The sequence below is a fragment of the Bos javanicus genome, chromosome 10 (genome assembly GCF_032452875.1).
Source record: "Bos javanicus breed banteng chromosome 10, ARS-OSU_banteng_1.0, whole genome shotgun sequence".
NCBI lineage: Eukaryota > Metazoa > Chordata > Mammalia > Artiodactyla > Bovidae > Bos > Bos javanicus.
In genome coordinates, this window is record NC_083877.1 from 22,758,593 (window position 1) to 22,782,424 (window position 23,832).

Here is a 23,832-nt window from a genome sequence, read left to right on the forward strand (position 1 = left end):
TGAACAGAATTTCTGGCACATGTTGAGGGAAAAAGATGAATGGCTATTCTTGCCTTGTTCCCAGTGATAGGAAATGAACATAGTCTTATATTAGTAAGCATACAATTAGAAGTTGAGGAGATTCCCCTCTATTCCTGTGTTTCTCAGAGTTTTCACCACAATTGACTGTTGAATTTTGGCAAATGCTTTTTCTGCATAGATTGAGATAATCACATGATTTTTTTTCACCATGTAATATAGTGGATTCCATCAACTGATTTTCAAATATTAAAGTAAAAAAATCCACTTGTGCTTGGTATATCACTATTTTTATATAGTGATGAATTCTACTTGCTAATATTTTGTTAATTTTTTTTGCCTTTAAAAATTTTATTGGCATATAATTTATTTGTGGCTGACTTTATTTTTCTGGGCTCCAAAATAACTGCAGATGGTGATTGCAGCCGTGAAATTAAAAGATGCTTACTCCTTGGAAGGAGAGTTATGACCAACCTAGACAGCATATTAAAAAGCAGAGACATTACTTTGTCAACAAAGGTCCATCTAGTCAGGGCTATGGTTTTTTCAGTGGTCATGTATGAATGTAAGAGTTGGAGTATAAAGAAAGCTGAGAGCTGAAGAATTGATGCTTTTGAAGTGTGGTGTTGGAGAAGACTCTTGAGAGTCCCTTGGATTGCAAGGAGATCCAACCAGTCCATCCTAAAGGAGATCAGTCCTGGGTGTTCATTGGAAGGACTGATGTTGAAGCTCAAACGCCAATACTTTGGCCACCTGATGCGAAGAGCTGACTCATTTGAAAAGACCCTGATGCTGGCAAAGATTGAGGGCAGAAGGAGAAGGGGACGACAGAGCATGAGATGGTTGGATGGCATCACCGACTCAATGGACATGGGTTTGGGTGGACTCCGGGAGTTGGTGATGGACAGGGAGGCCTGGTGTGCTGAGGTTCATGGGGTCGCAAAGAGTCGGACACGACTGAGTGACTGAACTGAACTGAACTGAATTGATTTACAATATTGTGTTAGTTTCATGTGTACAGCATAGTGATACAGTTACAAATATACATATATTCATTTTTTTCAGATTCTTTACCCAAACAGGTATCTGTATTCATGAGGGATAGTTCTCTGTAGTTTTCTTTTTGTGACTCTTTAAAAATGTTGGTACTAAAATAATACTCGTTTCAAAAAGTGAGTGAGAAATTATTGTCTTCTATTTTCTGGAAGAAATTGTGTGTAATTCATGCTAATTCCTCTTCAATGTTTGACAGAATTCTTCAGTAACACTGTCTGAGTCCACGGACTTTTGTAATTAAAAATTCAGTTTCTTCATAGACATCATGACTTCAGCTTTCTCTGGCCCCTTCTCTGAGGGGAGTTGAGGAGGGGTGGCCCCTGGAGCCCACAGTGAGGTTTGGGGGCAGACAGCAGGTGCTTCCAGGGCACTGTGTCACGGCACAGAAGTAGGTTCCTGCATCTGAGAGCTGAGCAGCCGTGAGGTGCAGGGAGCTGTGCTGTCTGGTCTCTCCAAGCCGACCTGTCAGTCTTTGCTCTGTCTTCACTTCTCCACCTTTAGCTAATATCATGAAGAAGACAGCACTTCCCCCAGGCCTCTGCTTATACCACTGTAAGTTGTAAAATGTGCTCGAGAAATCGCAGTATGTAGTGAAGTTCTCTTTCTTGTAGAAGCAAGAATTCAGGAAAATGCTTTATCTGTTGTCCATTCATTTCTGTTCAGAAAAACAGAGGGAAGCATCAGAGAAAATCTGATTAGATGTCTAATCCATCAACTACCCTGGTCTCTCTCATTCTTGTGTATTTTTCTCCTTTGTTTCAAGTCTCCCTCCTCAACTCCCTCTATCTTCTTACTTTATAATTTTTGTGTCTTTTCACAACTTTGCTCTCAATCAGAAAGTCCTGCTCCTCCAGTTGTCTGCAGATAAGATTCCGCTGTGCTGAATTTTCTGGGAGCAATCAGGGAAACCCCAAACTCACGTGGTATTTGCATCCATAAGATTAACACTGGTGCTACGAGCAGCATCTCCCTCTTCTTCCTCGTCAGGAAGAGTTGCTGAATCTACCTGCTCCTGAAGGGGTTTCCTTGTACAAGCTTCTTCCAGACCCACAGAAACATGGTCTGCACTGCTCTTTGGAAAGAAAGGTGAAAGGAGCGACTGCAGTTTGAGGCAGCTAATCAGGCTTACCACTGTTTTACTCAGGTTATTTTCAAGAGGGCCGGGATTATAGATGCTGCCCCCATGTGGTTGGATCAAATTTTGCTGATTTTATAACTAATTTCTTACAAAGTTTTCTTTCTGTTATTATTGCAGATATATTTTAAAATTTTATTTTAAAGTATAGTTGATTAACAATGTTGGGCTAGTTTCAGGTTTACAGCAAAGTGATTCAGTTATACATATACATGTATCTATTCTTTGTCAATATTTTTTCTAACTCCTGTGGTAAATGGTTGTCAAGGCTTGGAAAGAGTTTACTCATGCTGCTACTGCTGCTAAGTCGCTTCAGTGGTGTCCGACTCTGTGCGATCCCATAGACGGCAGCCCACCAGGCTCTCCCGTCCCTGGGATTCTCCAGGCAAGAATACTGGAGTGGGTTGCCATTTCCTTCTCCAATGCATGAAAGTGAAAAGTGAAAGTGAAGTCACTCAGTCGAGTCCAACTCTTAGCGACCCCATAGACTGCAGCTTACCAGGCTCCTCTGCCCATGGAATTTTCCAGGCAAGAGTACTGGAGTGGGGTGCCATTACCTTCTCCGTTACTCATGCTGATAGTGCTTAAAAAGTGGAAGTGAAAGTGAAATTCGCCCAGTCGTGTCTGACTCTTTGCGACCCAATGGACTATACAGTCCATGGATTTCTCCAGACCAGAATACTGGAGTGGATAGCCTTTCCCTTCTGCAGGGGATCTTCCCAACCCAGGGACTGAACACAGATCTCCCACATTGCAGGTGGATTCTTTACAGCTGAACCACATGATAGTGTTTGGGGAGGTGTACTTTGCCCTTCAGGAATGGATTCTGTGATTCTTTAAAAACCAGGGCATCAGAATGAAATAAAATGTTTCATTTGTCATTTCCAATTTTATCAGAATCATGTAGTGTGTTTTTATGTATGTACTGATGGAATATATTAAGTCATTTTAATAAATGTGGAAAAGACCTGTAATTTAATGTTAGACAACCTATGATGTCAAAATGGAAGATAAAATGTATCTTTTTCTCTCCTGTCATATAGAACACTCTGGCTGTAAATTATCCAGTTTAAAGCTTATATATTGACTGTCTCACCATGTTACTTTACCACATATCAGGGATTTTAAGAAATCAATATAATTTGAAAGAGTCTTATCTATCAGACATGAACTTCTCTAAGAAGAGTTTCTTAAAACTAAATAGTTGAATAGAATACCATCCTATGGCTCTACAGAATTTCAGAATTTCTCACTTGGCACTTATTAGCTTGTATTATAATGGTTTGTTAATTGTGGGGGCTGGCCCCATGTGCCTAGAGGGCAGGTACTGTATCATCATCATGAACTAAGCTGTCCTATATGTTGGCTACAAGCTGCTAGCTGCTTAATTTAAAGTAAAATAAAATTAAACAGTGGAAGTGAGAAATAGACTCAAGGGATTAACTCCGATAGACAGAGTACCTGAAGAACTATGGACGGAGGTTCATGACATTGTACAGGAGGCAGGGATCAACACCATCCCTACGGAAAAGAAATGCACAAAAGCAAAATGGCTCTCTGGGGAGGCATTACAAGTAGCTGAAAATAAAAGAAGTGAAGGCAAAGGAGAAAAGGAAAGATATACCCCTTTGAATTCAGAGTTCCAAAGAATAGCAAGGAGAGATAAGAAAGCCTTCCTCAGTGATCAATGCAAAGAAATAGAGGAAAACAGTAGAATGGGAAAGATTAGATACCTCTTCAAGAAAATAAGAGATACCAAGGGAACATTTCATGCAAAGATGGGCTCAATAAAGGACAGAAATGGTAGGGACCTAACAGAAGCAGAAGATACTAAGAAGAGGTGGCAAGAATACACAGAAGAACTGTACAAAAAAGATCTACATGACCCAGATAATCACGATGGTGTGATCACTCACCTAGAGCCAGACATCCTGAAATGCAAAGTCAAGTGGGCCTTAGGAAGCATCACTACAAACAAAGCTAGTGGAGGTGATGGAATTTCAGTTGAGCTATTTCAAATCCTGAAAGATGATGCTGTGAAAGTGCTGCACTCAATATGCCAGCATATTTGGAAAACTCAGCAGTGGCCACAAGACTGGAAAAGGTTAGTTTTCATTCCAATCCCAAAGAAAGGCAATGCCAAAGAATGATAAAACTACCACACAATTGCACTCCTCTGACATGCTAGTAAAGTAAAGTTCAAAATCCTCCAGCCAGACTTCAACAGTACATGAACCATGAACTTCCAGATGTCCAAGCTGGCTTTAGAAAAAGCAGAGGAACCAGATATCAAATTGCCAACATCAGTTGGATCATTGAAAAAGCAAGAGGATACCAGAAAAACATCTACTTTTGCTTTATTGACTATGCTAAAGCCTTTGACCGTGAGGATCACAATAAACTGTGTAAAATACTTCAAGAGGTGGGAATACCAGACCATGTGACCTGCCTCTTGAGAAATCTGTATGCAGATCAGGAAACAACAGTTAGAACTGGACATGGAACAACAGACTGGTTCCAAATTGGGAAAGGAGTATGCCAAGGCTATATATTGTCACCCTGCTTATTTAACTTATATGCAGAGTACATCACGAAATACACTGGGCTGGATGATGCACAAGCTGGAATCAAGATTGCTGGGAGAAACATCAATAACCTCAAATACCCAGATGACACCACCTTTATAGGAGAAAGTGAGGAAAAACTAAAGAGCCTCTTGATGAAAGTGAAAGAGGAGAGTGAAAAAGTTGGCTTAAAGCTCAACATTCAGAAAACTAAGATCATGGCATCCAGTCCCATCACTTCATGGGAAATAGATGGGGAAACAGTGAAAACAGTGTCAGACTTTATTTTTGGGGGCTCCAAAATCACTTCAGAAGGTGACTGCAGTCGTGAAATTAAAAGACACCTGCTCCTTGGAAGAAAAGTTATGACCAACCTAGACAACATATTAAAAAGCAGAGACATTACTTTGCCAACAAAGGTCCATCTAGACGTAGCTATGATTTTTCTAGAAGTCATGTATGGATGTGAGAGTTGGACTATAAAGGAAGCTAAGTGCCAAAGAATTGATGCTTTTGAACTGTGGTGTTGGTAAAGACTCTTGAGAGTCCCTTGGACTACAAGGAGATGCAAGCAGGATGCAAGGATTTCCATCCTAAAGGAAATCAGTCCTGAATATTCACTGGAAGGACTGATGCTGAAGCTGAAACTACAGTACTTTAGCCACTGAAGCAAAGAAATGACTCCTTTGAAAAGGCCCTGGTGCTGGGAAAGATTGAAGGTGGGAGGAGAAGGGGCTGACAGAGGATGAGATGGTTGGATGGCGTCACCAACTCAATGGACGTGAATTTGAGTAAACTCTGGGAGTTGGTGATGGACAAGGAGGTCAGGCGTGCTGCAGTCCATGGGGTCTCAAAGAGTCAGACATGATTGAGTAACTGAACCTAACTGCAAATTAAATAGAATTAAATTTTAGCTTTTCAGTCATACTACCCTCATTTTGGGGCTTCCTAGATGATGCTAGTGGTAAGAACCTTCCTGCCAATGCAGGAGAGATAAGAGATGCAGGTTTGATCCCTGGGTCAGGAAGATCCCTGGAGAAGGGCATGGCAATCCACTCCAGTATTCTTGCCTGGAGAATCTTTCCTGGAGAGCCTGCTGGGCTACAGGCCACACTTATACTACTAGGCTAGGGGTTATTAAACAGTGCAGATAGAGAACATTTCCACCACCTCTGAGAGTTCTATTGGTCTGTGATGTTCTAGAAGGGAAGATCTATGAAAACAAGAAATTTTGTCTTTCATATTATAATTAAAGTCCCAGGTATGTGATATACACTAAACAAATATTTGTTTGTTGTTCATAACCATGTTCCCAGAAACTACTTGAATACCTGGTGAATAGTGAACACTCAAACATTTGTTGAGTGATAAATAAATGTGTGTATTTTCATGCTTGAGAGTTTGAACTCAACATAGGCCAAAGACCAATTTAAATGCATTCTCCCATGAATGTAAACAATCAAAGATTGGCTATAGCTATTTAGAAATGTTACTTTTAGGAACTGTGTTAGAATCCTCCTTATATCATAACAAAGTATCACAAATGTGAGACCGAAATGCCTCCAAAGATCCCTGCTTCCTGATATCCATGGCCTTGTGTAGACCCTGTGCACACTGAATCTGTGCTGGCTTGGTGACTCACTGTAATAAACAGATGCATCAAAGTTAGCATTGTGGCAGTAGTGAGACTAAACATGAAGACTTATGCTTTTTCTCAGCTTATGCTTTTGTGAGGCGTCAGGTAAGATGAACAGCTTCCCTGAGAGACCACTAAAAGCGAGTGTGTGGAAAGGCCATGGTAATGATTATGATTGTGGAGATAATTTTATAACTAAGCTAATTTACCAAAAATCATTGAACTGTAGATGCAAAATGGATGAATTTTATGGAATGTCCATTATACCTCAATAGAGCTGGTTAAAGTAAATAAGATTTATGTTCTATTTTGCCTGTGTCACAGCTCATGAATCAGGTTAGTTTCATTGAACATTCACACATTTGTTTAAACAATGATTTTGTGCCCCTGATTTCTAAGCTCCAAAAGTTATAAAAGCAATATTCTCTGTTTTCTGTAAGCTCAAAATATTGTCAGAAAAATAAAACATAATCAGGGAAATTTTAATAGTGCAAGATAGCACTAATTAAGATTGTTCAGAATGTAAATCTACTTCTGAGAAATGGATAGTATAAATTGACTACATAAACTTCTTTCCAGTGAACAACTGAAATAAACAAAGGAAACAGAGTAGGTGCCAAAACTAGACAGCAGTGCCTTCTACATACTCAAATTTAAATTCTGTTCTGAAAAGTGGAACAGAATTGGAAGCCATCTCAATGACTAACCTCTATCTTTCCTGCCCAAGAGAAGAGATGCAGAAATCCTGTCATAAACACTCAACCAGCTGCAGGCAATGTACAAATTCTTGGGGCAGGAGATTGGGAGACAGATTTTGAAACTGCAGAGGAATCTACCCACAGATAAAGCTCAATATTTTTCTCAGGTGTATTTTATCAGTTTACATAGCATATTACATGTATTATCCTAAGTATCCATGGTCTATCATGTTTCTCACTGTCAATGGGAAATCAGTTCATATGGTGTTATATTGAGAGAATGGGTGGAATATTATAATATGTAATGAGTATAACCAAGCAATATTTGCTATGATTGTTTATTTTTCCCATTATTGACTCTTGCTCCCACTTCTCAGGCTACTTCTATACTACAAGAAAGGACATAACAGTAAGCACAATTTCACTTATCAGGGAAGAAACTCTCACCTTGTGAAGTAATTTAGAGCATTCTTTCCAAGGTAGCCTCTTACTCTCCAGCCAGAATCATCCTATGTATTTGTATTCTATGTTTGAAGTCAATCCCTTTTATATCTGGCAGGCAAAAGAGAGGGAGAGAGGAAAAAAAAAAAAAAAAAGGCCAGTTCTCCTTAATTCTCTCTCTCCAGATATCTGCATTGAGTTTACTGACTGGTTCAGCAACCACAGGCCCAATCTTGACTAGTTCAGTTCAGTTCAGTTCATTTCAGTCACTCAGTCGTGTCTGACTCTTTGCGACCCCATGAATCACAGCACGCCAAGCCTCCCTGTCCAACACCAACTCCCGGAGTTCACTCAAACTCATGTCCATCGAGTCAGTGATGCCATCCAGCCATCTCATCCTCTGTCGTCCCCTTCTCCTCCTGCCCCCAATCCCTCCCAGCAACAGAGTCTTTTCCAATAAGTCAACTCATCACATGAGGTGGCCAAAGCATTGGAGTTTCAGCTTCAGCATCAGTCCTTCCAGTGAACACCTAGGACTGATCTCCTTTAGAATGGACTGGTTGGATCTCCTTGCAGTCCAAGGGACTCTCAAGAGTCTTCTCCAACACCACAGTTCAAAAGCATCAATTCTTCGGCGCTTAGCTTTCTTCACAGTCCAACTCTCACATCCATACATGACCACTGGAAAAACCATAGCCTTGACTAGACAGACCTTTGTTGGCAAGGTAATATCTCTGCTTTTCAATATGCTATCTAGGTTGGTCATAACTGTCCTTCCAACAAGTAAGTGTCTTTTAATTTCATGGCTGCAATCACCATCTACAGTGATTTTGAAGCCCAAAAAAATAAAGTCTGACACTGTTTCTACTGTTTCCCCATCTATTTCCAATGAAGTGATGGGACCAGATGCTATGATCTTCGTTTTCTGAATGTTGAGCTTTAAGCCAACTGTTTCACTCTCCTCTTTCACTTTCATCAAAAGGCTCTTTAGATCCTCTTCACTTTCTGCCATAAGGGTGGTGTCATCTGCATATCTGAGGTTATTGGTGTTTCTCCCAGAAATCTTGATTCCAGCTTGTGCTTCTTCCAGCCCAGCTTTTCTCATGACTTACTCTGCATATAAGTTAAATAAGCAGGGTGACAATATATAGTCTTGATGTACTCCTTTTCCTATTTGGAATCAGTCTGTTGTTCCATGTCCAGTTCTAACTATTGCTTCCTGACCTTGACTAGACTTCCTCACAATTTAGTGCTTCCTAGATGACACTAGTGGCAAAGGAGTATAGGAGTGTCAGTGTAGGAGATCTAAGAGGTGTGGGTTTGATCCCTGGGTTGGGAAGATCCCCTCAAGGAGGGCATGGCAACCCCACTCTAGTATTCTTGCCTGGAGAATCCCAGGTACAGAGGAGCCTGGTGGGCTACAGTCCATGGGGTTGCAGTCAGGCACGACTGAAGAGACTTAGCACAGAGGGCAGCAAGGAAGCCAGTGTAAGTATCACAAAACTTCTGAGTAGGACACCAGGTGGCAGTGCTTCAGCTTTCATGCCTGCTACATGCAGTGTGCTGGAGTCTGATTCTCAAGGAAGGAAAATAGAAAGATTTAAATAAAGAATTCACCAGGTAAAGATGAGTAGAGGTGTAAAGGAACTTCAGAGATAACACCATGTAGATATTTGGGAAGATAGCATCACAGGAGTGTTTAAAGAATAATACCCCATCGTAGCCCTCAATTTTCCCAGCATACTATAATATAAAAAGCTTGCTAAAGCATTCAGCACTGTTAACTGGTTAGTGGATGATTTCCTCATCTACTCATCCTGGGACTTTATGCCTAGGTTTGGAATCTTCTATTCTAGTTCACTTTTGGTTTCAGTTTAAACCAGTAATGTCACCATCACTCAGATGTCCAGCCACCCTATTTTGTGTCCAAGTGCTTCTCCATAGTCCAGACCTTGCTTCTCAGGAGCCCCCTAAAATGCTACACTCTGGCTGATAATAAAAGGTAGAGAAGCATTTCACAATTAGGAAAGTTATGGCTCATTTCCCAAAGATTAAAAAAAAAATGAAACAATAAAAGCTATCTCATAGGGTTTTGATATTTAAATTAGATGATGAGTCTGAAATGCATACCACAGTGCCTGACATAGAATAAGCTCAAAAAATACCATCTTTCTTTTTTTCTAGTGAAACCTGCCTTTTCTTCAATATCCAGAATCTGTGACTTGTTACTACTTTTTTTTTTTTCTCCACATTGGTTTGATGAGGAAAACTATAGGAAATTTATTTAATCACTTATTTTCTTTGAGACAGTCATTATTTTTCCCTGTCCTCTTGGGTCGTATTCTCCTAGCTACATTAGTGCATTCAGGGTGCTGAAAGGACACAGGTGGAGCACTCAGAGGAAGCTTTACTTTCACTTGCCTGATGAATAATAATATTATTTTTAGTATATTTATTAGATATTGGATATCAAATTTCTGAATTGGATCTCCAAGATTGTCTCATTCTTCCTGACTGTTTTCTCTACTGATTAATTTGTATGTGCTTTATATATTTTTTCATTTGAGTCCTTTTTCAGAAATATACATTGCAAATATAGTTTAAAAGTCTGCACATTGACTTTCCACCCTTTTAGCATTGATATTCAACACAGACATTTTTAATATATATCTTCATTTTCATAAGAAGCTAGCTTGAAAGTTTTATTTGTTTATTTTATTAAACACTTTAAAAATACTTTTCCTTTGTAACTTCTATTGGTCTGGATGAGAAGTTAGGTATCACTGTTTTTTCAAAATTCTGAAAACTCTTATTTTTTCCAGTAGATTTATTCTCTCTACTTTTAAAATTAATTTTTATTGGAGTATAGTTTCTTTACAATGTTATTTTCTGTTGTACAGCAAAGTGAATCAGTTATAGGTATACATATATTCATTCTTTTTCAGATTGTGCTCCTGTGTAGGTCATTATAGAATATTTAGTAGAGTTTACTGTGTTATACAGAAGGTTCTCATTAGTTATCTATTTTATATATAGCAGTGTGTATATGTGAATCTCAGTCTGCCAGTTTATCCCTCATATCCCTTTCCCTCTTTGGTAACCATAATTAGTTTTATACATCCTGGACTCTATTTCAGTTTTGAAAACACCTTCACTTGTACATACCACTTTTTAAAATTCCATCTGATAAAAGAGATATCAGATGACACTTGTCTTTCTCTGTCTGACTTACTTCACTCAGCATGGCACTCTTTGGGTCCATCCATGCCACTGCAAATGGCACTGTTTTGTTCTTTCTCATGGCTGAATAATATTCAATTGTATATATGCCATATCTTTTTTATCTATTATTCCATCATTGGACATTTAGGTTGCTTCCATGTCCACCTACTGTAATTAGTGCTGCAATGAACATTAGAGTGCTTATATCTTTTCTGCTTGTATAGACTACTCCATCAACTCTAGCAACTGCCTGAGTTCTAATCTTTATATATAACTAATCTCTTATTCAACATCACTGATGGTCTGCTTCCCTGATTGTACCTTAAGTGAGACAAGGTCTAAGAAGAAAGGGCTAAGGAAATGATTTTCATAACGATTCCAGATAACTATACCCAGATTTGTGATGTGAGTGTATTTTAGTGAAGCAGTCACTTTAAATTATTATGGAGAAAGTTTATAGCTTTAAACAAGTTTACACATGTTCTGTATGATTGATTTAAAGTTGAAAGTTCAAGAGAAGAATGTATTAGTAGAAAGTTACTGTGGACACCTGCTTCCAAATATAGAAAGATCTTTGATTTACTTGAAGAATTAACTACAAAATTTAATGAAGGGAATATTTATAGATTTGCAGGCAGGGTTAAGGAAAACAAAGATACTAGCAAGAGCTGAAAGCCTGTATCAACCTGGGCAATCAGAGGAAACTCTTAGTGAAAGGGGAGGCAAGAGCTGTGAAGTGGATCCACCAGAAAGGAGTTGCAGGAGATAAGATGTGCTTTCCCAGTTCTAGCATCTACCAGCCTCCTGCTCAAATGGGGGACCCAAAGCAGTGGTGGGAAATTGGGGACCAAAGGCAGGGAGAAACCACAGTGATTCCCTGTCTTCTTCAGTCTCCAGTTCCTGTGGGGCAGGCCCACCTGGTTCCAGCTGTAGCCTGGTGATCCACCTAGAAGGAGCTTTTATTTAGAATTAAATCTTCTGATCCAGATCACAGATGAAGCAACCACAGGACTACCATCTCTCTTCTGGGATGTGCAGGTGTGCACTTCAACTGACGTCCTGAAGCAGTGGGGCTCTCTCTTATTAAGCTCTGGGGTTTTTGTTCAGCTTTTCCCATTACTTCAAGCACTGTGAGCTCCCAAAGAGCACAGAAGTACTTTGCAGAGTCTTCGAGCTGTAAGGCTGAAATGATGAGGCTGATGGATTTATCTGCTTTCTGGAAGTTTACAGAGTAGCGGCCGTTCCTTGCATTACCAACTTCTGAATACTGACGAATAAGCAAAGTCATCTCTCCCCTGGGAAGCTGTTTATACCAAAAAATGTAGTAGTATTCCGTGGTCCAACTTACTTCATATCGACAAGTCAGGGTGACTGTCTGCCCCACCTGACTGGATATAGCTGTCTGGACTTGAGTTACTTGCTGGGCCACACTGGATCCTATGGGGGAAAAAATAGAAAACAGAGATGAAATAGTAAATAAGATAGTGTTGGATTTAGATTAATTTAGGACCCAGAGACAAACCAAATTGAAATTATAAAATGCTTCTTTTTCTTCAACCCTCCTTTCCTCCCCAAGTCCCTGTGAAGTACCACATGTCCGTATGCAGGCCTTTCACCCTGAACTCTCACACCCAGGCTTGGAAGCATCCCTACCGGAGAAGGTGATGGCCAGGAACACCCAGAGCAGGCTGGAGAGAGGCATGAGGCATGGATTCCCCTGCACAAATGTGCTCAGTTCTGCCTCAAGCTGAGAGTTCAGTGTCTCTGTAGCCTGGCAGCACATATACGTAGTACCTGTTCCTGTGTGACTCCCCCAAACAGGAAGTGGAGTTTGTCATGTTCATAGATCACATGGTCTTTTTCACAGACGGGAAAAACTTTTAGCTCACAGATGTTTAATGTTCTAATTTTCTTTCCCTGATTATTATGTTAGGTAGATCCTGAAAGCGTCATGGAGAAAGCCGTTAGTATTATGTGTGTGAGGGCTTCCCTGATGGCTCAGATGGTAAAGAATATACCTGCAATTCAAGAGACCCTGGTTTGATCCCTGAGTTAAGAAGATCCCCTGGAGAAGGGAATGGCAACCCACTCCAGTGTTCTCGCTTGGAGAATTCCATGGATAGAGGAGTTTGGTGGCTATAGTCTATGGAGTCCCAAAGAGTTGGACACAGTTGGGTGACTAACACACACACACACGTTAAGGGTTTGAGCTGAGAGAAACAGAAGACTAAATAAGTTGACATACACTGATAATAATTTTGCCAGCCCATTCAAAACATATTAGTATACACTATGAATCCTTCCTGTAATCTACTTACTGGTCATTCTGGTCATTCATTTAGCCAATGCTTATATTTCTTTATCCAGAATTTAATGACTCTTTAAAAAACCACAATAAAACAAACTCACAGATCTTTAGCTTTCTTATGTGTGTGCTGTGCTGTTGCTTCAATCATGTGCAACTCTTTCCAATCCCATGGACTGTAACCTGCCAGGCTCCTCTGTCCATGGGGATTCTGCAGGCAAGAACACTGGAGTGGGTTCCCAACACAGGGATCAAACCCTCATCTCTTGCACTGGCAGATGGGATCTTTAACACTATCACCACCTGGGAAGGTCCAAGAATACTGGACTGGGTTTCCATGCCCTGCTCCAGGGAATCTTCCTGACCGAGGGATTGAACCAGAGTCTCATGTCTCCTGAATTGCCAGCTGGGTTCTTTACCACTAGCTCAACCAGTAATCTTGCCTGGAAAATCCCATGGATGAAGGAGCCTGGTAGGCTGCAGTCCAGGGGATCGCTGAGAGTTGGACACGACCAAGTGACTTCCTACTTTCACTTTCCACTTTCATGAACTGGAGAAGGAAATGGCAACCCACTCCAGTGATCTTGCCTGGAGGATCCCAGGGACGGGGGAGCCTGGTGGGCTGCCGTCTATGGGGTCACACAGAGTCAGACACGATTGAAGCGACTTAGCAGCAGCAGCAGCAACCTGGGAAGCCCTTTAGCTTTCTTGACAAAAGGCAGTCTTTTCCAAAATAGTTAATGTATCTTTTTCTTTTCTCACTTGGTTCTAGGTCTTTGTTTATATTTTTCAATAAACAAAGTGACTTCAATATCAAATGATAAAAAATCACTCCTGACTTTCAGAATCTATTCAGTTGTATGTGTGTGTGTTTTTTTTTTTATGAAATGCTTAACAGGAAAAAATACTAATCTTTGAAATCTGACATTGAGTTTTACTTAGTAGACTTTGAAGAGCATCAGTATATTCAATTCTGCTGCCTTTACAAGTAGAATTGTATTTATTAGATCAGGTGTCCTTAAATTGTCCTCATGTCATATTTTTTACCCCAAAGTGTTCAGTTTCTCTTCTCAGTGGTTTGTTATTTTTCTCTGTAAGGTCAAGCTAATCATGCTGACTTTTTCTGTGCCGCAAGGCTACAGTGCGCTCTTACAAAATATGGTATCTGTAACACTTAGTAAACGTTGACACCACACTATTTGGTGACTGAAGTTTTGTATACTGTACATGATCATGTAGAATGTCATTGTCAATCTTCCATTTGATTTCATTGTTTTAATAGATGAATTAATATAAAAGAACCAAAGGCAAATAGACAAGTAGAAAAGAAAGTACAGAAAGATCTAAAACAGTGCCAGTTCTTAGATTTTAGTCGAAGTAGCACATTAATGAGTGATGCAGGGAGGAGAGTTTATATTTAGTTGAGACATCTACTCCTCTGTTCCATTTCACCTCTGGGTGCTGGCAGGCAGCAGCTCTCCTGGTTTCCAATTATTTGTAACTAAGTAGAGGACACCACAAATGCCCACAACAACACAGGGAGAGCATGAAGGCGGTTTTTCCCCTTTGTTGATATGGCCTTGCTGTGAGTTCCTGACAGTAAAGGTGCATGTTCCCTCAGCTGCATTATAGACTCTGACTCTGAAAAATGTGGCTTCTGGCTGGATCAAGTCTGAATGTGCTGACACTCAGGTTGGAAGATTTAGACTGTCCTAAACATTGTCTGCCTTCTCTTGTGATTTACTAATAAATGATAATACCTGGTAAAGGACAAGCCAGAGTTTAATATTTAAGGATGAAATTGAAAGAGATTTTTTACTAGTAGTAAATTAATCTCTTCTAAAATCTGGGATGTTATCTGAAACAAACTCATCATGAATCATTCTGGGATTGCAAATATTCATTCATGTTCTGATTGTTCTCTTGCCTTTCTGATTTTGATTCTAAGATGAATTATAAAACTGCTCCCTAGTTTCCCTAAAAAAGACCAACAATAAGCCATGAACTCCCTTTTCTTCCCACTTACCCACCAAACCATGTGAACTGGTAACTTTAGCACATAACTTCAGAATAGCAATATCACACAGACAAATGAACACAGAATAGGCTTATGACTTCTGTAATCTCTCCAGTTGTGTATTGGAACACCAAATGGTAATGGCTGTAAAATCATATTCATTTGTGATGTAACTCTGTGATTAGCCTATTAAAGGTTTAGGAAGCAAGTACCAATGGGTCTTCTAAATTCAAATATTTGACCATGTTGCTGTCATGAATGCAGTTATACTCTTTAGTACAATCTTATAATTCTCATTATAGTTGTCATGAGGACAAAACTTCTCCTAAAATGTTGCTTAATCAGTAAAAATATTAAAAGCTATTAACAATATGTATATTTTCTAAAATAAAAATATTTCCCTTTCTTGACATAGAAGGAATGAAATTTCTATTTCATTTTATTCTGAAATTTCATCTAATGAAGTCATTTACATCCAATTAATCAATTTCAATAATTTTATTTTTGTTTCAACACCTCATAAAGAAACCCCAATAAGAATAACTTATTCTTTTTATAATTTTATTTATTTATTTATTTAGAGTGTTTTGGGTCTTCATTGCTACACAGGCTGTTCTCTAGCTGCAGAGAGAGGGGGCTTCCTCTGTCATTGCACTTCTCATTGCGGTGGCTTCTCTTACTTTGGAGCACAGGCTCTAGAGCATAGACTCAATAGTTGTGGTGCACAGGATTAGCTGCTCCATGACATGTGAGATCTTCCTGTATCAGGGGTTGAACCAACGTCTCCTGCTTTGGCAGGCAGATTCTTTACCACTGACCCTCCAGGGAAGACCTAACTGAGTTATTTTATAATAGATTGTCCTTGGATTCTCTGTGGTTCCTTCATAGAAATCCCCAAACTCACATAGCATATGAGGGCACAGAATTACTACTGAGGTTCCCAGATCTTCCCTAGTTCTCCCTCTTACATCTCTGGTGACTGTCTTCTGAAGCTCACCTTGCATTCCAATCTGGGTACTACATCCTATTTTGAGTTTTGCATATTTCAGTCCAATGAAAGATATTCCAGTCCAGTAGTTACACATCCTATTCCAAACTTGTTATTCAAGTGTTCAAACTACCTGAAAAAAAAAGCGAAACAAACTTCGAGAGGATTTCCCTGGTGGTACAGTGGATGGGAGTTCACCTGCCAATGCAGGGGACATGGGTTCAATCCCTGGGAAGGTTCCACATGCCCTGGAGCCACTGAGCCTGGGCACCACAATATGGAGGTTTGCTCTAGAGCCCAAGAGCCGCAACTACTGAGCCTGTGTACCACAAATACTGAAGCCCACGTGCCCTAGAGCCTGCATGCTGCAACTACTGAAGCCTGTGCTCCTAGAGCCTGTGCTTCACAACAAGAGAAGGCAGGACAGTAAGCCTGTGCACTGCAACCAAGAGCAGCCCCTGCTTAGCGCAACTAGAGAAAGCCTGTGTGCAGCAGCAAAGACCCAGAGAAGCCGGTTTTTTTTTTTTTTAATTAAAAAAATATATATATATTTGAGAGCCAAGAGGGTTTCCACACTGACATCATTAAAAAATTTTTTTATAGTCATCATGCTGTATATTGCATCCACAGGAGTTATTCTCTTATAACTAGATGTTTCTGTCTTTTGAACATAGTCACCTATTCCACACCCTACACCCCCAATCTATTCTCTGTATCTATGAGGTCTGGGGTGTGTGTGTGTTCCTGCACCTGTGTCTTAGAGTCCACATATAAATGATTTCATACAGTATTTGACTTTGTCTGCGTGATTTATTTCACTTAGTATTGTGCCCTCGAGATTCATTCATGTTGTAAATCTATGAAAAAATTTCTTTTTTTATCATGTTTTCTTTATCCATTCATCTGTCAGAGGACACTTGGGTTGTTTCCATGTCTCAGCTGTTGTAGATGAACTGCAGTAAACGTGGGGTACAGATATCTTTTTGAGATAGTGACTTCATTTTCTTCAGATGAATACTAAGAGATGGAAATGCTGAATATCATAGTAGAGCTAATTTTAATTTTTTGAGGAACCTCCATACTGTTTGCCATAGAGGCTGCACCAATTTATATTTCCAACAACAGTGGGCAGGGTTCCTTTTCTTTTACATTCTTGTCGCAATTTTTTATTCCCTGTCTTTTTGATAGTAGCCATTCTGGCTGATGTAAAGGGATAGCTCTTTTTGGTTTTGATTTTCATTTCCCTGATGATTAGAGATGTTTAACATCTTCTGATTTACCTTCTTGTCATTAGTATGTCTTCTTTGGGAAAATGTTTATTCAGATCATCAGCTTATTTTTAAAAAAGACTTTTGTTCTAATGATTATACAAGGTACTTATATATTTTGGGTATTAGCCCTTATCAGATATATGCTTGGGCAATATTTGCTCTCATTCTGTAGGTTGCCTTTTCTTTTTGTTGATGGCTTCTTTTGCCATACATAAACTTATTAGTTTGATGTAGTCACACGTGTTTTTTGCTTTTTTTTTTCTCTCTCTTGCTGTCCTTGCTTTTAGTGTCAAATACAAAAAACAAAACAAAACAAAACAAAAAAAAAACTGTGGCCAATACTGATGTCAAGGAACTTAGCCCCTATGTTTCTTCTGAGCTTTACTGTTGTGGTTCTTATATTCAATTCTATAATCCATTTTGATGAGTTCAATTTCATTCTTTTGCATGTAGCTTTCCATTTCTCGTAATACCATTTATTGAAGAGATGTTCCTTTCTTGAGGGTATATTCTTGGCTTCTTTGCCATGAATTGACTGTGTATACAAGGGTTTATTTCTGGGTTCTCTATTTTGCTCCATTGATCTATGTGTCTTTGTTTAATGCCAAAAAACCCCACACACACTGTTTTTATTACTATAATTTTGTAATGTAGTTTGAAATAAGGTCATGTGATGCCTTCAGTTTTGATCTTTCTCTAGTTCACTTTGGCTATTGGTAGTCTATTGTCTCTCATACAAATCTTAGGGTTTGTTTATTCTATCTCTGTGAAAAATGTCATTGAATTTTGATAGAGGTTTCATTGAATCTGTAGAATGCTTTGGGTAGTATGGATATTTTAACAATTGAATTTTTTTGGTCTGTAAGAGCAAAATATCTTCCCATTAATTTTTGTCTTCAATTTCTATAATCAATGTCTTACAGGTTTCAATATACAAGTCTATACTTCTTAGCTTAAAGTTATTCTTAGGTATTTTCTTTCTGATGTGATGGAAAAATAATTGTTTTCTTAATATCTCTTCCAGATAGTTCATTATTGGAATGCAGATTAATTTTGTATCCTGCAACTTTGCTGAATTTGTGTATTAGTTAAAACATAGACTAACATCTTGGGGGTATGTCTCCCACTGCTAAGCCAAATGATCTGATTTTCTTTTCACTTTCTCTTTTTGTGTACTCAAAAAGTGTATATTTTAACTGTGGTAGGAAGTCTCTGTGCTGTTTATTTTTGGATGAATAATTTCTAGTGCTTAAACAAGTTTAAAGTTTTTTCTCTGGCATTTTATTGGCATTTTATGGCCTATTAAAAGTACATCTGTCGAAGTTATGGGTAACAGGAGTTATCTTATTCCTTCTATGAATTGATTGGACTAGTAAAAGCTACCATTCAATTTTTGAATTTTTTAAAAAAAATGCTAAATAATTCTTACATGGAACAGTACACAAAATTATGTGCAGACACATTTTTCCCTGGCAATGATGGCAAACAGATATTTAATTTTGCTATATTTTCAATATATCTCTCCAAACGTTACAGATAAAACTAAAGAGTAACTCCTAGTACTATTCCTATTTTTAAAGTAATAACTACTATTGGGAAGATTCCACATATGTCTTTTGAATTTTACTGTTATAGCTATGTATCACAAAACAATATATTATATTGTGATTATATTCTGAAATTTCTCATAAGTAGTGTCATGCAGCATATATTATTCTGATGCTTTTTATACTCAGCATTTTATTTTTGTAAGATTTATCTAAGAAAATAATATAAATAACTGTTTCTTTGCTTGTAATAGTTCACGTATTTCGATTTCATATGTAATTCATTATTTGTTCATTCTGTACTTGAATGGTTATACTTCTGCCTACAGGGTTGGTGTGACTATCCTTGTAAATGCCTCCTTGTTCAAATGTTGGAATTACTTGAATGTAGATAACAGGAATTGGAATTGCTTGACTTTTAAATATATACGTTTTCTTCTTTATTAAATAGTTCAGACAATTTTTCTCTGAAGTTGTTAAATAAATGTTCTCTATGTGGTTGCTTTTCTCCATCTGGAGAAATTTAATAGTCTTCTCCCTGTATTTGGGTCAAAACTTAATGCTATCAGATTTTCACATCTCTGGTTATCTGACAGAAATGAGATGGTAATCTTCTTTAATTTAATTTCCTCTGATTACTGCAGAAGTTGATGTTTTATATGTTCACATGTCTATTTCCTCTTCTTTAAGTTGCCTTTATGTAAATTATCTTATTATCTCTTTTCATTTTGAATGTTTTTCTTATTTATTTGTAGAAGCCCCGTATGTAAACTTAATTTCTAGTATTTTCTTGGTTACATGGTTTCCTATACATCTTACTATGCATTCGATTTTTAATTATGTAGTGGGGCACGCTTGCAGGTTAAAAACTTCCCATCTATTAGGAATTCTCTATAAATTTATATTTATAATTGTCAAATTACTTTAATGATTATACACCTATCTAGCTTTTCTATTTCTTCTTTAACTATTTTTGATAATATATATATTTTAGAGCATCTATCAGAACACTGAAATATGTGGCCAAGTCTTTTTCTTGTGTCAAGGATTTCTTCAGATAGTAAATCTCTGCCCTTGTTGAGGTCCCTTGTGAAACCTTCTCTGTTCCATATGGAGGTGTGTCTCATGAGGGTCTGGAAGCCTTGGTCTGGGTGCTGGACACACCAGGAGGAAGCAGGGCTCTCGAAATACACATGATAGGGCCTCACCTGTCCTGGAATCCCTTCAAAGGCAAAAACTGGTCCTCAAGCCGAGTCACTGCATGGGGCTGTCTCTCCTCCCATAAGATCAACATTAGATCAAGGAGATTGCTGCACACTGAAGAGAATATGTCTCTAAATAGATTCTAAATCTGACAATTATTCTGTATCATTAAAAATACTTGATATAGTTGTCTTTTTATTTTTAGCCAAAATAATGGGTGTATGCTGCTGCTGCTGCTAAGTTGCTTCAGTCGTGTCCAACTCTGTGCGACCCCACAGACAGCAGCCCACCAGGCTCCCCTGTCCCTGGGATTCTCCAGGCAAGAATACTGGAGTGGGTTGCGATTTCCTTCTCCAATGCCATGCATGCTAGTCACTTCAGTTGTGTTCGACTCTGTGCAACCCCATGGACAGCAGCCTACTAGGCTTCTCTGTCCACGGGATTCTCTAGGCAAAAATACTGGAGTGGGTTGCCATTAATGGGTGTATAGCGATCTCACTATAGCATTAACTTGCATTTCCATGATGACTAATGATGTAGAAGAGGGGATTACAAACTTCTTCAATAAAGGGTAGAATAGTAAATATTTTTGTCTTTGTAAGCCATTCATTCTGTTGCAACTACTGAACTTTGCCGTTGTCTCATGAAATAAGTTATGGATAATACATAAATAAATAAGCTTTCTTATGTTCCAACAAAATTTATTTACAAAGTAAATGGCTGAATGGACCAGTTAATGGGCCATATTTTGTTAATTCCTAATATAAGGACTCCATGGCTTCACAGGGTAATTCTCCAAACATTTAAAGATTAATTAGGTCCTATCTTTTTCAAATTTTCCATAAAATTGAAGGTGACGAAATATTACCAAACTCATTCAATGACGCCTTCATTATCTGATGCCAAAACCAGACAATAAAACTACCAAAAAAAGTCAATTTCTTGAAAGAACATCGATAAAAAAAATCCTCAACAAAATATTAGCAAACTTCAATTCAGTCAGTTCAGCTGCTCAATCATGCCCAACTCTTTGTGACCCCATGGACTGAAGCATGCCAGGCTTCCCTGTCCATCACCAGCTTCTAGAGCTTGCTCAAACCCATGTCCATAAAGTCAGTGATGCCATCCAACAATCTCATCCTCTGTTGTCCCCTTCTTTTCCTGCCCTCAATCTTTCCCAGCATCAGGGTCTTTATCAATGAATCAGTTCTTTGCATCAGGTGGCCCAAGTTTCAGCTTCAGCATTAGTCCTTCCAATGAATATTCAAGACTAACTTCCTTTAGAACTGAATTAAGTTAAGAAACTTAATTCAACAATTTATGAAAGAATCATATATCATGGCCAAGTGGGATATAGTCTAGGTATACAAGGATGGTTCAGTATTTGCAAATCAATCAACATGATATACATTAATAGCATGAAGGATAAAAACTTATATAATTATCTGTTAGACAAAGAAAAAGTATTTGACAAAATTCAGCATCCATTCATGTTTAAAACTCTTAATAAACTTGGTATAATGGGACCACATCTCAAAATAATACAGGCCATTTACAACAAACACACAATTAATATCATATTTGATGGTAAAAACTGAAAGCTTTTCTCCAAGATGAGGAACAAGACAAGGATGCCTACTCTCACCATTTCCATTTAACATAGTACTTGAAGTCCTAGTCACAGCAGTCATATAGGAAAAAGAAATAGAAGACATTCAAATTGGAATAAAACTATTAAAATGCAAAAAGACAGCCTATCAAACAGAAGAAGATACTTGCAAATAATTAGTCAATAAAGGGTTAATGTCAAAATATATAAAGAAATTTATATGTAATATAAAAACTGTAAATAATCTGGTTTTTAAAAAGGCAGAGGACCTAAATAAACATTTTTCCAAAGAAACATACAGATGGGCAACAGACACATGAAAAGACATTCAACACCTCTAATCATCAGGTAAATGCAAATCAAAACCCAATGAGATCTCACCTCACCCCAATCAGAACACTATCATCAAAAAGCCAAGAAGTAATGAATGTTGCTGAGGATGTGAAGAAAAGGGACCCTTTGGGCACCCTTGCTGGGAAAGTAAACTGGTGCAGCCACTATTTAAAACAGCATAAAGGTTATTCAAAAATTAAAAATATGAATACTATATCATCCAGCAATTCCATTCCTGAATATCTATCAGAAGAAAGCAAAAACACTAATTTGAAAATATAAATGCACCCTAATATTCACAGAAGCATTATTTCTAATCACCAAGATATGGAAGCAATCAGTGTTCATTCATATGAATAGATAGAGAATATGTGTACACACACACACACATATATATACACAATGAAATATTACTTAATCATAAAAAGGATAAAATCTAATCATATGAGACAACGTGGAGAACCTGGAGGGTATTATACTTAGTAAAATAAGTCAGACAGAGAAGACAAATACTGTATGTTTTCACTTGTATATGGATTCTAAAATGCAAAACTAACAGAACTGAAACAGACTCAGTGATATAGGGAATAAACTACTGGTTACTAGAGGGGAAAGGGGTGGGTGTAGGAGTGAAATAGGTGAAGCGGATTAAGAGGTACAAAAATTATGTGTATTTTTCCATACTTATAAAATAAATCAGATTATGTAATGCGCAGTAAGGAAAGGAATTGACCCTGCCAATACCTTAACTGTAGCCAGTGAAACTGATTTCAGACTTCTTGCATCCAGAATTGAAAGAGGATAAATTTGATTTAATTAAACGACCAAGTTCATATTAACCATTGAGCATATGTGTGTTTTTTGTTTGCGCTGCTGCAGTAGTAGGATGAGATGTATCTGCAGTTGTCTGTTGGGACACATCATGGTGAGGTAGGTTTGGATGGACATTCTTGGGACAGCCAACTTAGCTGAATAACATCTTCTTGGAGTCACTTTTCTCTTCTTTAGTTCCTTTCACTTCTTCCCATTTTGGAGTAGAGCATATTGTAGCTAAATATTTATTTTGATAGGGCTTCCCTCATAGGTCAGTTGGTAAAGAATCCACCTGTAATGCAGGAGACCCCTGTTCCATTCGTGGGTCGGGGAGATCCGCTGAAGACGGGATAAGCTACCCACTCCAGTATTCTTGGGCTTCCCTTGTGGTTCAGCTGGTTAAAAAGATCCCCTGGAGAAGGGAAAGGCTACCCACTTCAGTGGTCCGGCCTGGAGAACTCCATGGGCTCTATAGTCCATGGGGTCGCAGAGTCGGACCCGACTGAGCGCCTTTCACATTCACTTTCTTATCTATTAATAGACCTGTCCTAGTTACAAGTTTGAGACTCTAGCGCAGAAGAAGATACAGACTGAGAGGAAGATAAAGACCAAAGTCTCAAATCTGTAAGGCCAATAAGAAGCACTGCAAATGCCCTGTAGTGGCCTCACAGTGTGACTGTGGCTGGAAGAGGGGCTGAGCCCCTCGGAGGGCCCCGCGGAGGGTTTGAGTACAGGCTGCAGGTGCCTGGGGAGCACAGTGCTGCACAGCACAGAAGTAAGTGCCTGAGTCTGTGGTCCGCAAAGAGGAAACGTGCAGTGAGCTGCGGCGTTCTTTAAGGACTGTCGTGGCATTTAATCTTCCTCCTTGCCTTGTTCCTGAAGGAATGTAAATGAGGTGGCGGCCCCCGGGCTTCTTAAGATACCACCGCACACTGATGAGGTGGAGAAATTACACCACAGTGTAGAGCTGGCTCCC

At 38.7% G+C, this 23,832-nt stretch overlaps 1 gene segment (V, D, J or C); it reads right to left on the reverse strand.

Annotated features, from left to right (window-relative positions):
- Positions 1 to 11,582: 11,582 nt before the first annotated feature.
- LOC133255869 (T cell receptor delta variable 1-like) lies at positions 11,583 to 12,553 on the reverse strand. The segment is given in 2 exon segments: positions 11,583 to 12,207; positions 12,424 to 12,553. Coding segments are annotated over 2 exon segments (579 nt in total).
- Positions 12,554 to 23,832: the final 11,279 nt, after the last annotated feature.